Raw genomic sequence first — 15,828 nt, 5'->3', positions numbered from 1 at the left:
CTATTCTGTGTGTACCTGTGAATTCCCGTTCCGGAGCACTCCAGCCTGTATCTCACCTCCAGCCTCTTGCTGCGTGCTCTTCTCACCCTCTGCGGTATCCCTAGTGCCGCCTTCCCTTTGCCTCATCCCTCATTAACTGTGTAATTATTGCCTGCCGCAATTACACCAGTCTCAGCGCTGAGGTCTGGCTGCAAGCTGGGAATTTTCTGTCCCAACACGCTCACGGGTTCTCCCGTGTGGGAAGGATCCCTTTCCTGACGATGCTTTGCTGTCTCCGCAGCTCAGGGTGAGGATTATCATGGCAAACCAGGGCTGAGGTGTAACCCACACTCGTATCTCCAGTGTCACAGTAATCTCAGCTATGCAGATACACTGAGAGGTAAAACCCAAGCTTTTCTTGTATATCTCTTGCTACACTTTTGCTCCAAGTTCACTTTATTTAGCTACACCAATGGATGTTCTTTTTTCCCCCCTTCCTTCAAAACCCACTGCTTTACCTAATCCTGAGTTTAAGGTAGAATTCCTCAATTCCCTACCTATCCTAATTTTCTGCCATAAGCATGCTTAGAATCACAGAATCACTAAAATTGGAAAAAAACCATTAAGATCATTGAGTCCAACCTTTCCCATGGCACTGCCAAGACCACCACTAAACCACGTTCTCAGGTGCCACATCCACACATTTTGATCAGCTCCAGGGATGGTGACTCCTAATACACCACAGCAATTGCATCTGCTGTCTCCTGTCCAAGCAGTTTTCTCATTTTTATTTTCTCTACTGATCTTTACCCATCTCCTGCCAGCCTCTCTCCACATCTGTGTTTTTACAAGTTGAAGACCATATGGGCACTTACCCATTTATTTGGGCACTTTTATCCCTGCTGTGATGGGAAACCCCTCTGTGAGCACATTTAGAAGCACTTACACCATTCAAAGCACTGCAGAGGTGTTGCATTTCTGCAGTAATGCCTGTTTCTTGTCCAAGCTTCTCCCAACCCTTTCCCCTGTAGGTGACTACTCTAAGTTTACTACCCCTGAGAATGTCACCTCCTAAAGGCTTGTGAGCAAAGCCTGGCCCCGTTCAGCCTCCTCCACTCCAGAGGATCCCTGGCAGTGCTGCAGACAGATGGCTCCACTTTGCTGAACATTCCTGCCTTGCCTGTGAGTGTGAAACAAACCCTGTGCAACTGCAGAAAAATGTGTTCTTTGGCTTTTTCCCCCTGTGGTGCCTCTCTGGCAGGAGGGGAAGGTAGAGCAGAGGGGAAGGAGGGGGAATGGGCTCCTTTACTACTGAGTTTTAAGACACCAAGAAGGAAAAGATGAAATCAGAGCAGCAGCTCTCCCTTTGCCCCAGCACCTGTGTTGGCTGAGCCACAGAGCTACAAGCAGAGGAGAAAAGCTGTTGTTGTCTCCTTCTCTGGTTTTTACCTCAAAATCCATCCCAGAGGGGCAGAGCAGACCCTTCACAGCAGATTCCTTGGATATCACCACCCACTGCTCCACTTTTTGGGCAGGTTTGTGCCATTTGTGTCCCTGTTCCCACAGGAATGAAGCTGTGGGAAGCTCAGAGCCAGCACAGGAGGAAGGAATGGGGAAATCCATGGCCAGGAATCAGACTGCAGCAGGGAGCTGCTGCCAGAGTTATCTGTGATGGTGTCAAGCACTATCACTGTCAGAAATATTTCTAATAAGTATTAAACACTTTCAGTAAGTACTAAGCACTGTTAATAAGTATTAATCCTTCTCAATACCTTTCCTGCCCACAGGTGCCATGGATTAGTAAGATTCCAACTGGTTTTTTCCCTGAAAATAATTCCATTTGTTTCCACCTTGCTGTCCCTTCGAGCTCTCCTGAGGCTCCCCACAGCTTTGGGCTTTGGCTGTGCTGCTTGCAGATCATTCACACACTTTTGTGGGTGATCTTTTGTGGCTTTTGTTCCCAAGGAGTCACTGCACAATTTCCAGTCCAGGGTTTTACTGTTTCCACCCAGTGTCCAGAGCAATGGCACAGTGATGTTCTTCTACAAACACAGATCCTGTTGTGTTTCTGGTTTAGATACAGCTTTGAGTTAGGTTTTAAATCTGCCCATGGAAACTCCATTCCAGGGGTTATTTTGTTGACTTTCCTACCTTACACCAACTCACATTTTCCCCAGTTTGCCCCATTTTTTATTTAAAGTGAACACTTTGGAAGTTAATAAGAACCCTTCTGTGAGGCTTAACAGCTATCTGCCACATGATTGCCTTTTTTTATTACCCCTGTCAAACTGAGCACCTGATGAAATCATCTTCTGTGGATACATTCTCCATCCTGCTGCTTCTCTGTTGCCAAATGCTGTTCCAACATTGATCTGCAGCTCCAAACTTCATCTCTGAACACATTCAGGCCTTGCCTCTGGTGTGGTGACCCCAAGTTTTTGTTGATTTTCTGCTTTTCCATTTTTACCTCAGCTTTTACATTTATATTACAAAGCCTTTTATCATAACCCTTCTGACCTGCAGCCCACCTGGCTCAGGGGGAATTTCAGCCTTTTTTCCAGCCCACCAGACTGGGAAGCTCTTCCCTGCCACTCTGCTCTTTCATCCCTAAAACTCCATGTTCTACTGCTGCTTCTTCACCTTGTGCTTTGAAAAACCAATCTAATATCACATATACACATAATCCAGTATTCCCTGAGAAGATCTTCACCTTCAGATCTCATTTTGTATCCAAGGGGGCTGTTTTGGTTCTGTGTTCAGCCGTGAGGGGATGGTCACTGCTCTCTTCAGCTTGACCCTGTGTGTCTGCACAGGGAGTGATGCCAAGCACAGCAATCCCATCACTGAACCAAACATTTCATTCATGTGGCTCTCTCACTTGTTGAGCCCCACATAAACTTCCAGAGGCTTTCTGCCCTCAGTAAAACAAGCATTACACAAGGAGCTGGTACATGGTGGTGTTGCCTTCCTGCAGACACACACACAATTCTTGTCTTTATGCCTGAGCTGCTTTTTTAGTTCTTCCTTCTACTTCACTTATTAAGGGATTTTTCTCCCTTTTACATGTCTTGTAGAAATAGGGACTTTTAGTCCTTTAAACAGCAATTTTCCACTTTGTTGCTGATTCACTTCACCAAAGACATCTCTAAGGATCACCAGAACTCACAATTCTCTTCCAATTCATCTTTACTTTTTTTCAGCTGCAGAGTCTTGTCATCCCTACAGCTCCTTTAATTCTATGCACAAATCACTCCTTTTCTGCTTTCAACCCCAAAATGCATATTCTCTGCTTCTTCATGGCTTTCAAGACATCACTTTTGATTTCTTTATTCTTTATCAACTTCCTAATAATTAGTTCTCCTTACTTTTCCCAGCGTTATTCTACACCATCCCAGCTGGTCTCCCTACTGCCCCTCTCACACTTCCTTATCTTTTCAAATATTTCCCTCTTTCCAAGGGGTCTCCCATTCCTCTATGCATTTTCAAACCAAACTACTGACTTTTTACATCAGATTTAGCAAGTGAAAAAAAATACACTTAAATACACCAAAGTTGGTTTCATTCTGGAGCAAGTGTAGAATAGAAACACCACAGGAGCCAACAGGAATGTGGAGCAGGAAAATGTTATGGACTGAGCAGCCTCCACAGGCTGCTGCTTTTCTAGAAACACCCAAATTTGAAATGGATCCCAAGTGCTAATGAGGTGGGTGCTGTCATCCCTGGAGGACCAGGGGCTGGAAGTTTGTGATTCTTTTTCTGCACCACTTTTGGCATTATAGTAATGACTAATTTTGACATGAAGTGACATGTCTGCTAAGAATGAGCAGCTGAAGACCAACTCAACCCTGCACACAGGGACAGCTCTCCCAAATCCAAATCTCCCAATCCCCACAGGTAAGAGATCTGGCAGTGGGAATTTCCTTAACTCTGAACCAAACAGTGTTTTGGATGAAAATCAATGAGCTGCATGCAGGGGCTGCTCCCCTCACCTGGGCAGGCAGGAACCTGCTGCCAGACCTCCTGGCTGGAATGGTTCTGCAGCCACAAAAGCTCATTTTTGGCTGTCTCACATGCACTCACCCCCATCATAAGCAGCCTGGCTAGACTCTGTGGTGTACAAGAGCAGTGCCATGCCTGTGAGCCTTGCTGGGAAGACAACTGAACAGGAATTTAAAGCTTTTTTGGTGGTGGCTCTTGCTGGAAGAGCTCTAGAGCTGGCTCACTTGTCCCTCTGTGGAAAGGCTTTTCTTTGAGATGTCTCAGCTGCAGCTCAAGCCCCTGCTCAGAACATCCACCTTGTGATGCTGCAGGAGGCCTGGAGAATCAGATGCATTTCCTTGGAGAACAGCCAAAATACTCCAATCCTGTTTGGCAGAGGTGAGTGGAATTCCCTGTGTGTAGGAGAACACCCTGGGTGGGCCAGAGCTGTGAGCTGAGTCCATGTCCATGAATTCATGCTGTGGTGGTGCTGAGTGCCTGCTCCCTCCATGGGAGTGATTCCCTGCACTCTCACACGAGTGGGAAGTGCCAGGGCCAATGGATTATTCACTTCATGCCATTTGCAGTGTCACAGAGCTTTTGTACCAGGTGTTATTTCAGAACAGCTCACCCTGCATGCTGAAATGACCCATTTCCCTTCACAGGTGAGACCTGAATGCACCAGCTGCATCTGCCAAGATGATCTTTGCAGCTCTTCTCCAAAACTCTGTGATAAACCACTTCTACCAGGGCTCTGCTCCCCTCACTAATGCTCTGTACCCTGGGAGCAGGTAAAACTCTGCCTTAGGGTAACATCTGCCATTAATTCTTGCAGGGAGCTGCAACAGGACAGCCAAGAGCTTCACTGTCCTCTCCCCTCGCTCAGCAACACCAACATCTCCCAACCAGCAGCATCTATTGCCTTTCCCACACCTACTCCCCTCTCTCCCATTTGCAGCCACAGCATTTCCATCCCTGCAGCTGGGCCAGCAACTTGGACAAATTCCCCTATGGAAAGGACTGAATGGAGTGGGAGCTGGTTTTATTCCTGTTGCCATTTCAGCACAATTTAGCAGCTGGAAATGAGAAAGAGAAGCTGGTGCCACATGACAAAACTTTCCACAGTCAGCATCCCTCTGTTTAAAGAAGCAGGAGTTATTTCAGCAAGCTGCAGATCCACAATACTTCAGCAAAGGCAAATGGAGCCCCTTGACAAATACAAGGGTAAAAAACCTGAGGTTTCCTTGGGTATTGTGATTTAGTCACGCTGCTGGGAGCTGAGTTAATCAATCTCTTGCTGCTGTTCTTTGCCCATTGCTGCTTTTCCTCCAGTGGCTCCTTGTGGGTTGTGGATCTGAAGAAAGCCAAGCAGGATCCTCTGGGCTGAAGCCTCCTGGTCCCCAGGCTCCACCCTGCAGCTGCAGGTTGCAATTGGCCCCAGGCACAGCAAACCTGGAGTTTCTGTCAGCGTGTGGGGCCTTGTGCAAAGCTCAGGGCTGGCACCTCATGAAAAGCCAGCGGTGTGTGAAGAGCTCAGGCTCCTGCTGGCGCTGCTTGGCTGCAGATCCTGCTCAGCTGGCAGCTCCCAGGCCAGCACCTTCCAAAGGGCAGAAAGGCTGAGTTCCAGTTCCTATCGTGAGTGGGAGAAGCAGGAGCTTGGAGCATTTGCCAGCCCAAACACCTGCCATGGACTCACCCCCAGGGAGAGCCCAGCACTCCTGGCCCAACTCCAACCATGCAGCACCTCACCCTCACAATGACCTGCAGCCAGCAGCCAGCTCTCCTCCAGGTGGTTCAGTGCCTCAGGGCCAGGGCTGTTGGCTCCAAGGGCACAAAAGCATTCTGGGGAGGGCTGATTTTGAGTTTTCTGCCCCCAAAGTTAAACCCTCTAGAATCTGTGAAAGAAACCAAGCATACAGGCCTAGCTGGCAGCTTCTCTGCTCTGCTCAGGACACTTCTGACAAAGCAGCCAGGGGTGTCTACCAACAACTCATCATGGGAGCAAATGCATCAGATCAATCACAGCCACCCTCTGGCAATGAAATGCCAACATCTGCAATTGGCTTTAAACGTTTTCAGAATGCTCAGCATTAAGAGGACTTTTGAGAGACCCTGTTTCTCCTTTATCAGTAAAAACAAGATATAGGGTTGGAACAAAAGCTCTGTGGGTCACAGCAACAAGTGATCTAAGTTACTGCTGGCTTAAACCTGCCTTGTGCACACTAAAAACCATCCCTGCAGAGGAATCCCTTCTCCTGAGCCTCTCCTGCCACGTGGCCTATCACATCCTGCACCAGGGAGGGCTGATCCCAGGCAAAAACCCCCAGGAGTTGGACTCAGTGATGCTGATGGGTCCCTTCCCACCCAGCATTTTCTAGGATTCTATGAAAAGACACTCCCACAGAACAAGATCTGCTCCTGGACCTGAGGCTTTGTTGTTAAATAAGGTAAAGGCTGAACATGTTGACACAAGCAGAGAGCACAGCATCAAGGATCAGTGTATTTCCTGACTTCATTCCCAGAAATGGCTGATCCTGCTCTGAAAACCCTTTCCTAGAAAGAAACCAGCCTTAGGTGGACACCTGGCCTGAAAATGTGCTGTTTGGTGGCTTCAGGTTAGGGGGCATTCTCAGTAATAAAGAGGGATGTAAGCAATGCCTCTGCTCCTTGCCTGTGCTTGTGACAGTGCCCCGGCCTTGGGAAATGAAAGGCTGCCAGCAGCAGAAATGGTTCTAATGCTGCTCTGCCATGCTGAGCAGTGATAACCCACTGCCACAGTCAGGAGCCTGCATGCAAGATATGTTTCAATAGGATCAAGAGTAGGAGAAAAAACCTCAGCATAACCTGCAGTATCCTTGGTGTAAACCTGCAGTATCCTTGGTGTAAACCTGCGTATCCTGTGTAACCTGCAGTATCCTTGGTGTAAACCTGCAGTATCCTTGGTGTAAACCTGCTGCCCTCCCTGCTCAGGCTTTGCTGCAACATTGGGCCAATGACCACAGCTCATCTCTCCTCACTTACACAAAACGAGGCTCCTGCAAATTGCATTCCATGGGAACCTGCTTTAATTAATAATTCCCTTTTCTATTTCATATACCTTACAGGTTTTTTGTATTTTAACACCCTTCACAAGAAACTGGTTCCAAAGATTTTTCATAAGCCGTATCCTGAGGAGCCACAACCACCTGCAAAGCTGTTTTCCTTTCCTAGAAGGAAACTGGAAAGCCACTGGGTGCAGTAAATGCATGGCACAGAGCACAGGAGGAGCAGAGGAAGGAGTCAGTTCTGCTCCTTGCAGTGACATGGTTGGGAAGCTGACACTTGAGGTGACACATCCACAGCTGGAGCCCTCAAGGCCTTGTGCATGAACTGCTCACAGCATCCAGTGTGCAGCTGAACTGATTTAACTTCAGAGAGCCCAAACCCTGCCATGCTGCAAACCCAGCTTTGGGTAATTCTGAAAAACCCCTCATGAAAATCTCTGAGAATTCTCTTCCTGGCTTTGCAGGACACTAACAGGGTAAGTTCTCACCCCCTGGAAGGCATTAAAGGCTCTAACAAAAAGGGGAAAGATTTTCTCACCTCACCTGTACCCACCTGCTGGCAATTCCCATTCCCTCCAGGCAGTGCTTTTCCAACTCTTTCAGCCAGAAGGTTCCAGCTCCCCACACAGATTCCCCAGCCCTGACACACTCAGGGATCCACAGGGCTGTTCAAAGTCTGTCCTTTCCAATCCAAGGCAATGAGAGAGAAATCAGTCCTGGCACAGCTGTTCCACACTGACATTCCCAGCAGGCTGACACTGCCCACCCTGAGAGGAATTCCATCATTTGCCCACACCAACTTGGCAATATTTACCCTTATTTCCATACAAACCAGCATCCATTTAATTCAACTCTTTAACTGCTACAAACCACCATGTACTGCTCAAAAAAAGCTTTTTGTGTGACAGACACCCCTGGAGCCCTGCAGGGTGGGGGTTCCATGGGGACAGACCTTTTGGAGACCTTGAGAGCCCATCCAAACCTCTGGGCCCCACGGTGAGGCCAAGGCATCAATGGATGTGGTACAGGCAGATACATGAGCATACAGTAACGGTGAGAATATTTTTTCTTTTTTTTTTCTTTTTTTTTAACAAAACATCAGAGAAAAGTGTTTTATTGTTACTAAAAAAAAAAAAAAAAAAAAAAAACCAAACAATGCTCTAGTGTTTTAGGCCATGGATTCTCTAGCTCAGATTCATGGGGTGGAACATTGACAGGGAAAGTGTCTCATGGACCTCTCCCCTCTGGCCACAACCAGGCACCTCCTCCCTTCCCCGTGGTGATCAAATCACATCCTCAGGCAAGTACAGCAATTGTTTACATGTAAAAGTAAGATTAGGAAAGTAATGTATTTGTAGGCTTTCTTCCCTTTTTTGTTTTTTTTTTTGTTTCTTTTTGTTGTTGTTTTTTTTTTTAAAGAAGTGATTTAGCAGCTGGAAAGAAAAAGACAGCATCATGTGAGCAGTCAGTGCTGCAGACACCCCCAGCAAACGCTCCACAGGTTACTCACGGTCCATGGCCCACAGTTCACAAACCACATTGCAGAGTCCTTGCAGGCAGCTGATTCTCTCTGTGAGGTCTGGAGCAGCAGCCGGGTCCCTCTGGGCACGGGAAGGGCTCCCATGGCTGTGGCTGTGCCCGGGCAGTGCTGGGTGGGCAGTGCCAGGTGGGCAGTGCTGCTCCTCCATCCTGCACCCTCCTGGCGTGGGCTGTCGGATCTCGGCTCTCCCAGCTGCGGCCTCCAGAGCTGCCAGGGTCACAGTCCCACTGATCCAGGCACAGAGACCCAGCTGGGCTCGGGCACGTCCGCCCTGAGGTCACCATGTCCCAGCCTCGGGAGCCACCGCTCCCGCTCGGCCCCGCAGCCCCCGGCTGCTCCTTGCCCAGGGGCCTTCTCGGCACAACAGCATCCCCTTGTTTTGTATTTTCCTTTTTATAAACAATTGCTCTCACCCTTCATTTTTGGTAGTCACACACAGACACACACTATATGTACACAATTTGGGCCCGAGGACCTACGGCATGCCAAGGAAGCCAGCACCGCTCAGGATGGTGCACACATTCAGCAGCTGTCAAAGGAGAAGTCGTTTTAATTTCTTTTAAACTTGCAATGTTTGTCTTTATTTTGTTCTTTATATTTTGAAAGTGAAAAGAAATAGTATTGAGTCAATTTCTTTCTTTTTTTTTTTTTTTTTTTTTTTTTAAATATTTGTTCTATGTATTTACAAGCCTTAAAGTTGCTCTAAAGGTTCTCAAAGTATCACTAGTACTTTTTTCCCCGGGGTAGCACGGTTTTCAATGAGTTATTTTCGGAGCACTCTGGTCCGCAGCGGTTTTCTCAAATGCATTTTTCTTCCGATCCAAGGTTATGTATGGTTTGATTACTATTTTCTTTTTAAATTTCTGAAGCAAGCTGAGAGGCAGGCAGAAAAATCTGATGACAATAAAAAAGAAAATTGATCTTGTCCTCATCTAGCTCACCCCAACCCCCTTCAAAGTTTTGTTGATTTATCATGCTTTGAAACAAAACTGAGGTGCGTATGAAGGGGAGGGAAATTTATTTCTTTGCTTTTGTTCTATTATACAATTTGTTTACAGAAACTGCAAATTTAAAAATTACACTGGCATTTGCAGTCCTTAAAATAATAAATTAAAAGTTTTCAACTTGTTTTTGCTAAACAGATTTGTTTTGCTGTGTGTTTTCCTAAGTATGAGTCCTTGTTTAAAAAGAAAAGAAAAAGATTAAAACAGAAAATATTTTCTATAAATAATACATGTATTTTGGTTTAGTGCTCCCGCCCTCAGGTTTGAAGTTTACTTTTTGTGGGTTTGTTTTCAAGTACCTTTTTGCCTCCATGATCACCTCGGTGTTTATCGGGTTTTACCTCTCCCACTCGTGCGTGTGTGGGGCAAGGGGGGTCTGCGAGAGAGAATTGGCCTTGCTGCACTGTGATTGGCGAAGACGTGAAACTTTTTAAAAAAATACTTAAATTGTTTCTTTTTTTTTTTTTGTTTGTTTGTTTTAAATCTGTATTTTTTTTTTTTTTTTTAAGTTTTAATTATCCTCTGACTCCTCTTCGGCCTCCCGTAGCCACGTGAAGAACGCCGTGACGGATTTGAGCGCTACTCCTTTCCCGTTCTGCTCCGCCGGGTCCTTGCTGCTCTCCCACTTGTAGAAGGCATCCTCCGAAATGACCTCCTCGTCATACAGGCAATCGAAAAACATCCGCAACAAATCTGCAGGAATGGGATAAAGGCACCAACATCTGTCAGCCCTGGCTGCACATAAAGGGATTAACGCGACCTCTTGGCACGGGAGATGATGGCAGAGACAAGGCAAGCACAGAGCTCTCACTCAGTTATTGCTCTGGCTGCTCACACTCAGGTGAGGGGGAAATCTGACCCCTTGACACTGTCAGAGGAGAGGGGGAGCTGGGAAAGCAGCTGTGGGAATCTGTTATCAATATGTTATCTAGAGACTGCCTGCAAGCAGGATCTCCTCTGCACCACATGGCTGGATTGCCTCCCACCCCAGGATTTTTGTGGCTCATCAGGAGACATAATGCCCAACTAATGTCATAAAGGGCACTAAGGATGATCATGCTGGATGTTTTGAGGCACTCCTGGATTTTGTGCTGCAGATTCCCTAGGAATCCCTGCTTCTTTGGCTACTCCCTTGCCTCTTGTCCCTCAAGGGTTTTCTGTAGCATCTCTGGGACAAAACTCATCACTTGACCAACTCATTTTATTCCCTCCAAGCCCACAGACATCTGTGGAGTAGCAATGCAGTAACGACACCAATGCTCTCACCTGCCCAGGTACTAAAAACTCTGCAGATTATTTTTTACTGCTCTTTTTTTGCTCTCTTTTTATCAACAAAGCTTTGTCCTTCCTTCTGTGTGGCTGCTCACAGAACAACCAGAAGAAGAGCCAGCCTCTGGCCAAGCATTTGGGAACTTGAGCTGCTCTAAAAATCTGGGATCTGGACAAGCTGAACCCACCCCCACCAGCTTCTCTCATCAGCTACCTACAAAGGTAAGGAAAATTCATCCTCATCCTCATCCTCATCCTCTTCCCATCTCCCACAGAACCCCCCTGCCCTTATCCAGGCTCAAATCCCCAGCACAGAGGCAACACTTACTAGGAGGTTGATCAAGTTTTACTATTGATGCTTGTAGTGCATAAAGTGCTTGTAGTTCCTTCTCTGTGTCTGAGTCCAGGTACTTGAGCAGGATGGGCACTCTCTGTTTGATAACAGCAGTGTCCACTCGGAAGCTGGAAGAGTCCGCTGGGGAGAGGAGGAGAGAGCAGGGTCAGCTTGGCCCATGGCAACAGGGACAGCTCTTTGCCTTTACTAATGCAAACAGCAATCACAAACACAGTTTGGAGTGGAGAGAAAAGGAGGATGAGAAAAAACAGCAAGTATTTTTGATTAATGGTTGTTTCTGCAAGTCTTGGTCCTTACAGCTCCCCACATTCACTGCCTGCAGTGACCCCAGCTCTAACACAAGCAGCAGCAGCACAACCTCACTTTGCAGTGCAAATGGTGTCTCCAGAGGCAACTGCATTAAAAAGGTTTTCAGAAAATTCATTTTTTTTACTAAAAACACCAGAAACAGAAATCATAATTTATAATAAGGAAATTCCATAATAAGGAAATAGTGAATATATAAAAATATGCATTAGAAGTCCATCAGCCACAAGAATGAATTATTCAGCAGCTTTCAAGTAGATCATGCAACCCAATTAACTGATATTTTGAAAACAAAAGAAAAAAACTCTGTTAGAGACAAGCTCAAAATTTGAACCAGAGGATGATTTTCCTCACACAGCAGCCTTGGAAATGAAGTCCTGTGTCGTGTCTCTGTTAACACCAGGGGGCACGAGCAAGGCTCTGCTCCCAGAGAGAGGAAGGAGCTGCTCTGTCCCTCCCCTGCCTCACATGGTGCAACCCAGCCTGTTCTCTCCCCTAAATCACAGCTCAGAGCAGAACCAGAGCCTTTGCAAGCACCACTTTTGCTGTGCCAGATGCCAACAGTAAAGTTAAAGAAAACCAAGTGAACTGAGCAGATGTTTCTGCCTGCAGTGCTTTACTCAGCCACTGAGGGCTTGAGGCTCCTGTGTCTGGCTTGGGAGCCCTTCCTTCCCTGTGCTTCCAGCTGGAAAATGCACAGAAACCATCCTTCCAAAAGTGAAACTTTGGATATAAAACTCTCACAAGCCTGAGCCCCGGCCTGGCTTCTCCCCACACACCTCTGCTGACACAGGAGTGGAAATGTTCATTGCCTCAATGGTGATCTCATCATTTCCACCTTCATTAAGAAAATCAATGAACAACCTGGCATCACCCAGAGCTGTGTGAGACCCCTGCTCACACCAGGGGCACCTCAGGAACACCCTACCCAGCAAAGCACACCCAGCTGTCACATGGGGAAGGGACACCCTGCTCTCAGACACAACCCCAAATGATGGGACAGCCTTAGTGTGTGACAAAACACAGCCTTGGCCAGGGAAATGTGATACAAACCTCAAAAATACCAAATAATTCTTTGCAGGTTTGGTTTGTGTGGTGTTTACACTGCAAGTTACTCACCTATAATAGCTGCTTTACAAACTGCTGTCATTAAAGCTCTAAGGAATGTAGGTGAACTCATCTGGCTTTCATCTAGATTAGCCTGCAATCAAGAGCAAATGGAGCAGTTAAAAACCCTGCAGGACTGCAAAACTCCAGAGCTGAGCCTGGCAGCAAATCCAGGCTCAGCTGCTGCTGTGGCACAAACCCAGCTGAGCCCTGCAAGCCTCAGCTCCCACTCAGTCCCTGCAGCTCCCCAGGGACAGCAGCAGGATCCCATCCCTTGGGATCCCTGTGCACTGAGCACCTCCCTCAAGGAGCTCTTTGTGTGCAGAACCAAACCCACCACGCTCCTGCAACGCCCTCACACAGTCTCAAAGAGTTTTGGGCTTTTCCAACAAAGTTTACAGCGTGCTCCTTGGGTGGAGATTGTTTGCTTTGTAAAAGAAATTCAGGGAATGGCTGTGGAAAGTGTCCAAGGCTCCAAAGAGCCTGTGGGTGATCCCAGATTTTCAGTGCTGCTTTCATTCCACTCTCAACTCCTCTAACAGCAGTGGAAAAATGACATTTCTAACACATTGCTCTGCCACAGAAATAACTGAACTGAAGCTGACCAAGGTTTAGTACAAGCATAGATATAAATGCAGAGGTTGGGTATAATTACAGACAGTAAATATCTGAGTTAAATGCAGCCAGACACTGAGAGCAAAGACCATGGCTTGATAGGCCTTTTCCTCTTTTTTTTTTCTTTATTTTTATTTTCTCTGTTCCAGTGCACTGGGAAAAGGTGCTCTCAGTGACTGCCCAGGATGTTTTACAGCAGGAAATTTGCAGAGGTCATGTTGGGAAAAATAGCAAGAATTTTATGAAGAAATGATGTAGCAGTGCACATCTAAAATATACTGAGTGGCAGAAGCAGGATATTCAGTGTCAGAAAATCTATAGTATTTAAAAGGTTACACAGTTTATATGGCTAAAAGCCTTCCTTCCTGAAACTGACCCTTAAATACTGATTATATTTTAAATTTTAATTCTTTGGAAGTGTTGATTGCACAGACCAAATCCTTGCAGTGTCCCACACCCTGAGATGTTCAGGTCAGAACATATTTACAAAAGCAGTTTAAAGTCTGCAGGGAGGGTGAAAATCTCTTTGTACCTCTACCCAGTCAAAGATTTGTTCATCATTCGCCTTGTCCTCCACAATGAGTTTTTCCAGCTGCTTGTTCAGCTCTTCTGCAGACAGTTCTTTCTCTGAAAGTGCTTCTGAGGAACTGGAACAGTCAGACTCCGTGAACTCCAACTTCTGCAACACCACATGTGATGATGACAATTAGTGAAATGCACTTTCCTAGGCTGAATTACACCAGATTGAAGCAGGAAATTCCATTTAATTCTGCTTCCTGGCATCTCTCAGCTGCTCAGTTATCGTTACAATATCAACTTGCCCTGTTCCAAAGGTTAGGAAGCATTTTACACATGGGAACTCAAGGAGGCACCTCAGGCAGCTCCAGCCCAAAATCCAGTGTGCATTGCCTGGCTGGAGCTATAGGGGCTGGAATGCAACAAGCAGAGCTGGCACTGGCTCACAGGAATTGCAGCCAATGCCCCAATTCCTTGAGAACTGTGACAGAAGAGCTGCAGTCCCCTCAGCAAGGCCCAGTCCTTGGTAATAATTTCATTTCCTGCAGCACTTCCAAAGTGCCACAACAGGGCAGGGGATCAGTCAGAGCTCCAAAGGGAGGCAGTGACTCCCTGAGGAGCAGCACCAGCACGAGGGGAGGAGCCTCCATCAGTCCTGGCTCCCTCCAGGACCACAACCCAAGGTGGGATGAGTGAATAACTGCTACCATTAATTGTGGCCCTTCTGCAGATTGTCTGTCCTTGCTCTACAACTCATTATTGAATGTTTTTTTCCCAGGACAAGCTTGTCCTCCCTGTGCTTCACATCGTGGTGCTGAAATCATCTACCCCAACTTGGACACACTTCACCCCAAATTCCAACTGCACGTAAGGACGGGATGGAAGAGGATGAACAAATGGGTTTGATCTGAACTCACCTGTTCCATGAGAAAGGTATGTACATCCTCCCCTTCGGGCAAGTAGTCCTTCCAACTGAGGCCAGACTCCCTCCATAAGGCTCCCACTTTCTTATGGCTCTGAAACACAAGAGTTTGTCCCTTTAAAGAGCTGAGGGACGCGCTGGCAGCTCCCAGGGGCCGGACGGTGCAGCTGTGTCAGGAGGAATAAAGGAACTTCAGCCACCCAACAAACACCCAGCAACGAGTGAGAACATCTGGAGAGCCCGTGCAGGAGGAACCACATGTGCTGCAGAGGAACCACATGTGCAGTCCCCAGGAATGCACATCTGGTCAGGTGGGCAAGGCACGAGTGACACGGGGGGGTCGCGGCGAGCGCCGAGGTCACCCTGAGCAGTGACACTGGGACAGGGCACCTTCCACACCTGACTCAAACCCTTCTCCTAAATCACTCCATCACACACTCCCTTGCCTTGAATAAGGCTCTGGCAATTTGCTCCTTTGAGAAAACTCCTCATTTACTCAGCTGTTTTCAGCCTCAAACTCAGGCACAGAATCCCAAATCCTCTCTTCAGTTCCTCGAGTTTATGCAAACCTTGAGAGCAGTGCCCTTGAGCACAGACAGTTCAGCCTTTTGCAGCCTCTAATGTCACACTGACCTTTGAGCCTCCTGCCTCAGAGAGCACAGTTCTGACACACACAGTTCTGACAAGAATAAAAATGCTGAGCACAACCAGCTCTTTTCACCCAAATGCTTTGCCAAAGTTTCACCTTACAGCACCTGCTCACAGGAAATCACTGAGTAGCCTAAGCCAAGCTGAGAAATGCTGCCTGATTTTCAGTTTACAAAGCAGATTACAACTTTCAGTTTACTATACAGGTTGTTAAGAGCCAACTGTGCATAGTTCCTGCTCTGATCCACCAAGATCTGGGTTAGATGGCTGATGTTACACTGAAATACCCGAGTCCAAGTCTTGGACTGGACAAGATCTGATCAGAAAGCTGTGGCAGAAACAGAGACCCAAGGCTGTGCTTCCACACCCAGAGCACAGCAGCTTTTCTTTCACAGAATAGTTAAAAAAAAAATGGAAGTTGACTGTCCAAACAAGCACAAGACTAAAATAAATAAATAAAAAGTCACTCTTTGCACTGTTGGACTGAAATGCTCCTGGAACATTCAACCTTACTTGAATGCATGCTTGAAAAAAAAAAAAAAAAA

The 15,828-nt window shown here is 46.9% G+C and overlaps 1 protein-coding gene across 18 annotated transcripts in view; it reads right to left on the bottom strand.

The window, feature by feature from the left end:
• Positions 1–9,539: 9,539 nt before the first annotated feature.
• The window catches only part of EIF4G3 (eukaryotic translation initiation factor 4 gamma 3), a 153,135-nt gene continuing 146,846 nt past the window's right edge, over positions 9,540–15,828 (bottom strand). For all 18 annotated transcript variants that reach the window (XM_064730823.1, XM_064730824.1, XM_064730826.1 and 15 more), the window contains 5 exons: positions 14,631–14,729; positions 13,730–13,876; positions 12,595–12,676; positions 11,143–11,289; positions 9,540–10,238 (listed from right to left, as the gene is read on the bottom strand). In XM_064730823.1, the coding sequence (XP_064586893.1) occupies positions 10,057–10,238; positions 11,143–11,289; positions 12,595–12,676; positions 13,730–13,876; positions 14,631–14,729 (657 nt within the window). In that variant the 3' untranslated portion in view covers positions 9,540–10,056. The remainder of the gene's footprint in view (positions 10,239–11,142; positions 11,290–12,594; positions 12,677–13,729; positions 13,877–14,630; positions 14,730–15,828) is intronic.

This window comes from Zonotrichia leucophrys, chromosome 21 (genome assembly GCF_028769735.1).
Source record: "Zonotrichia leucophrys gambelii isolate GWCS_2022_RI chromosome 21, RI_Zleu_2.0, whole genome shotgun sequence".
Lineage (NCBI taxonomy): Eukaryota > Metazoa > Chordata > Aves > Passeriformes > Passerellidae > Zonotrichia > Zonotrichia leucophrys.
Note: the sequence above shows the minus strand (reverse complement) of the source record. Positions and strands in the feature narration are given on the sequence as shown.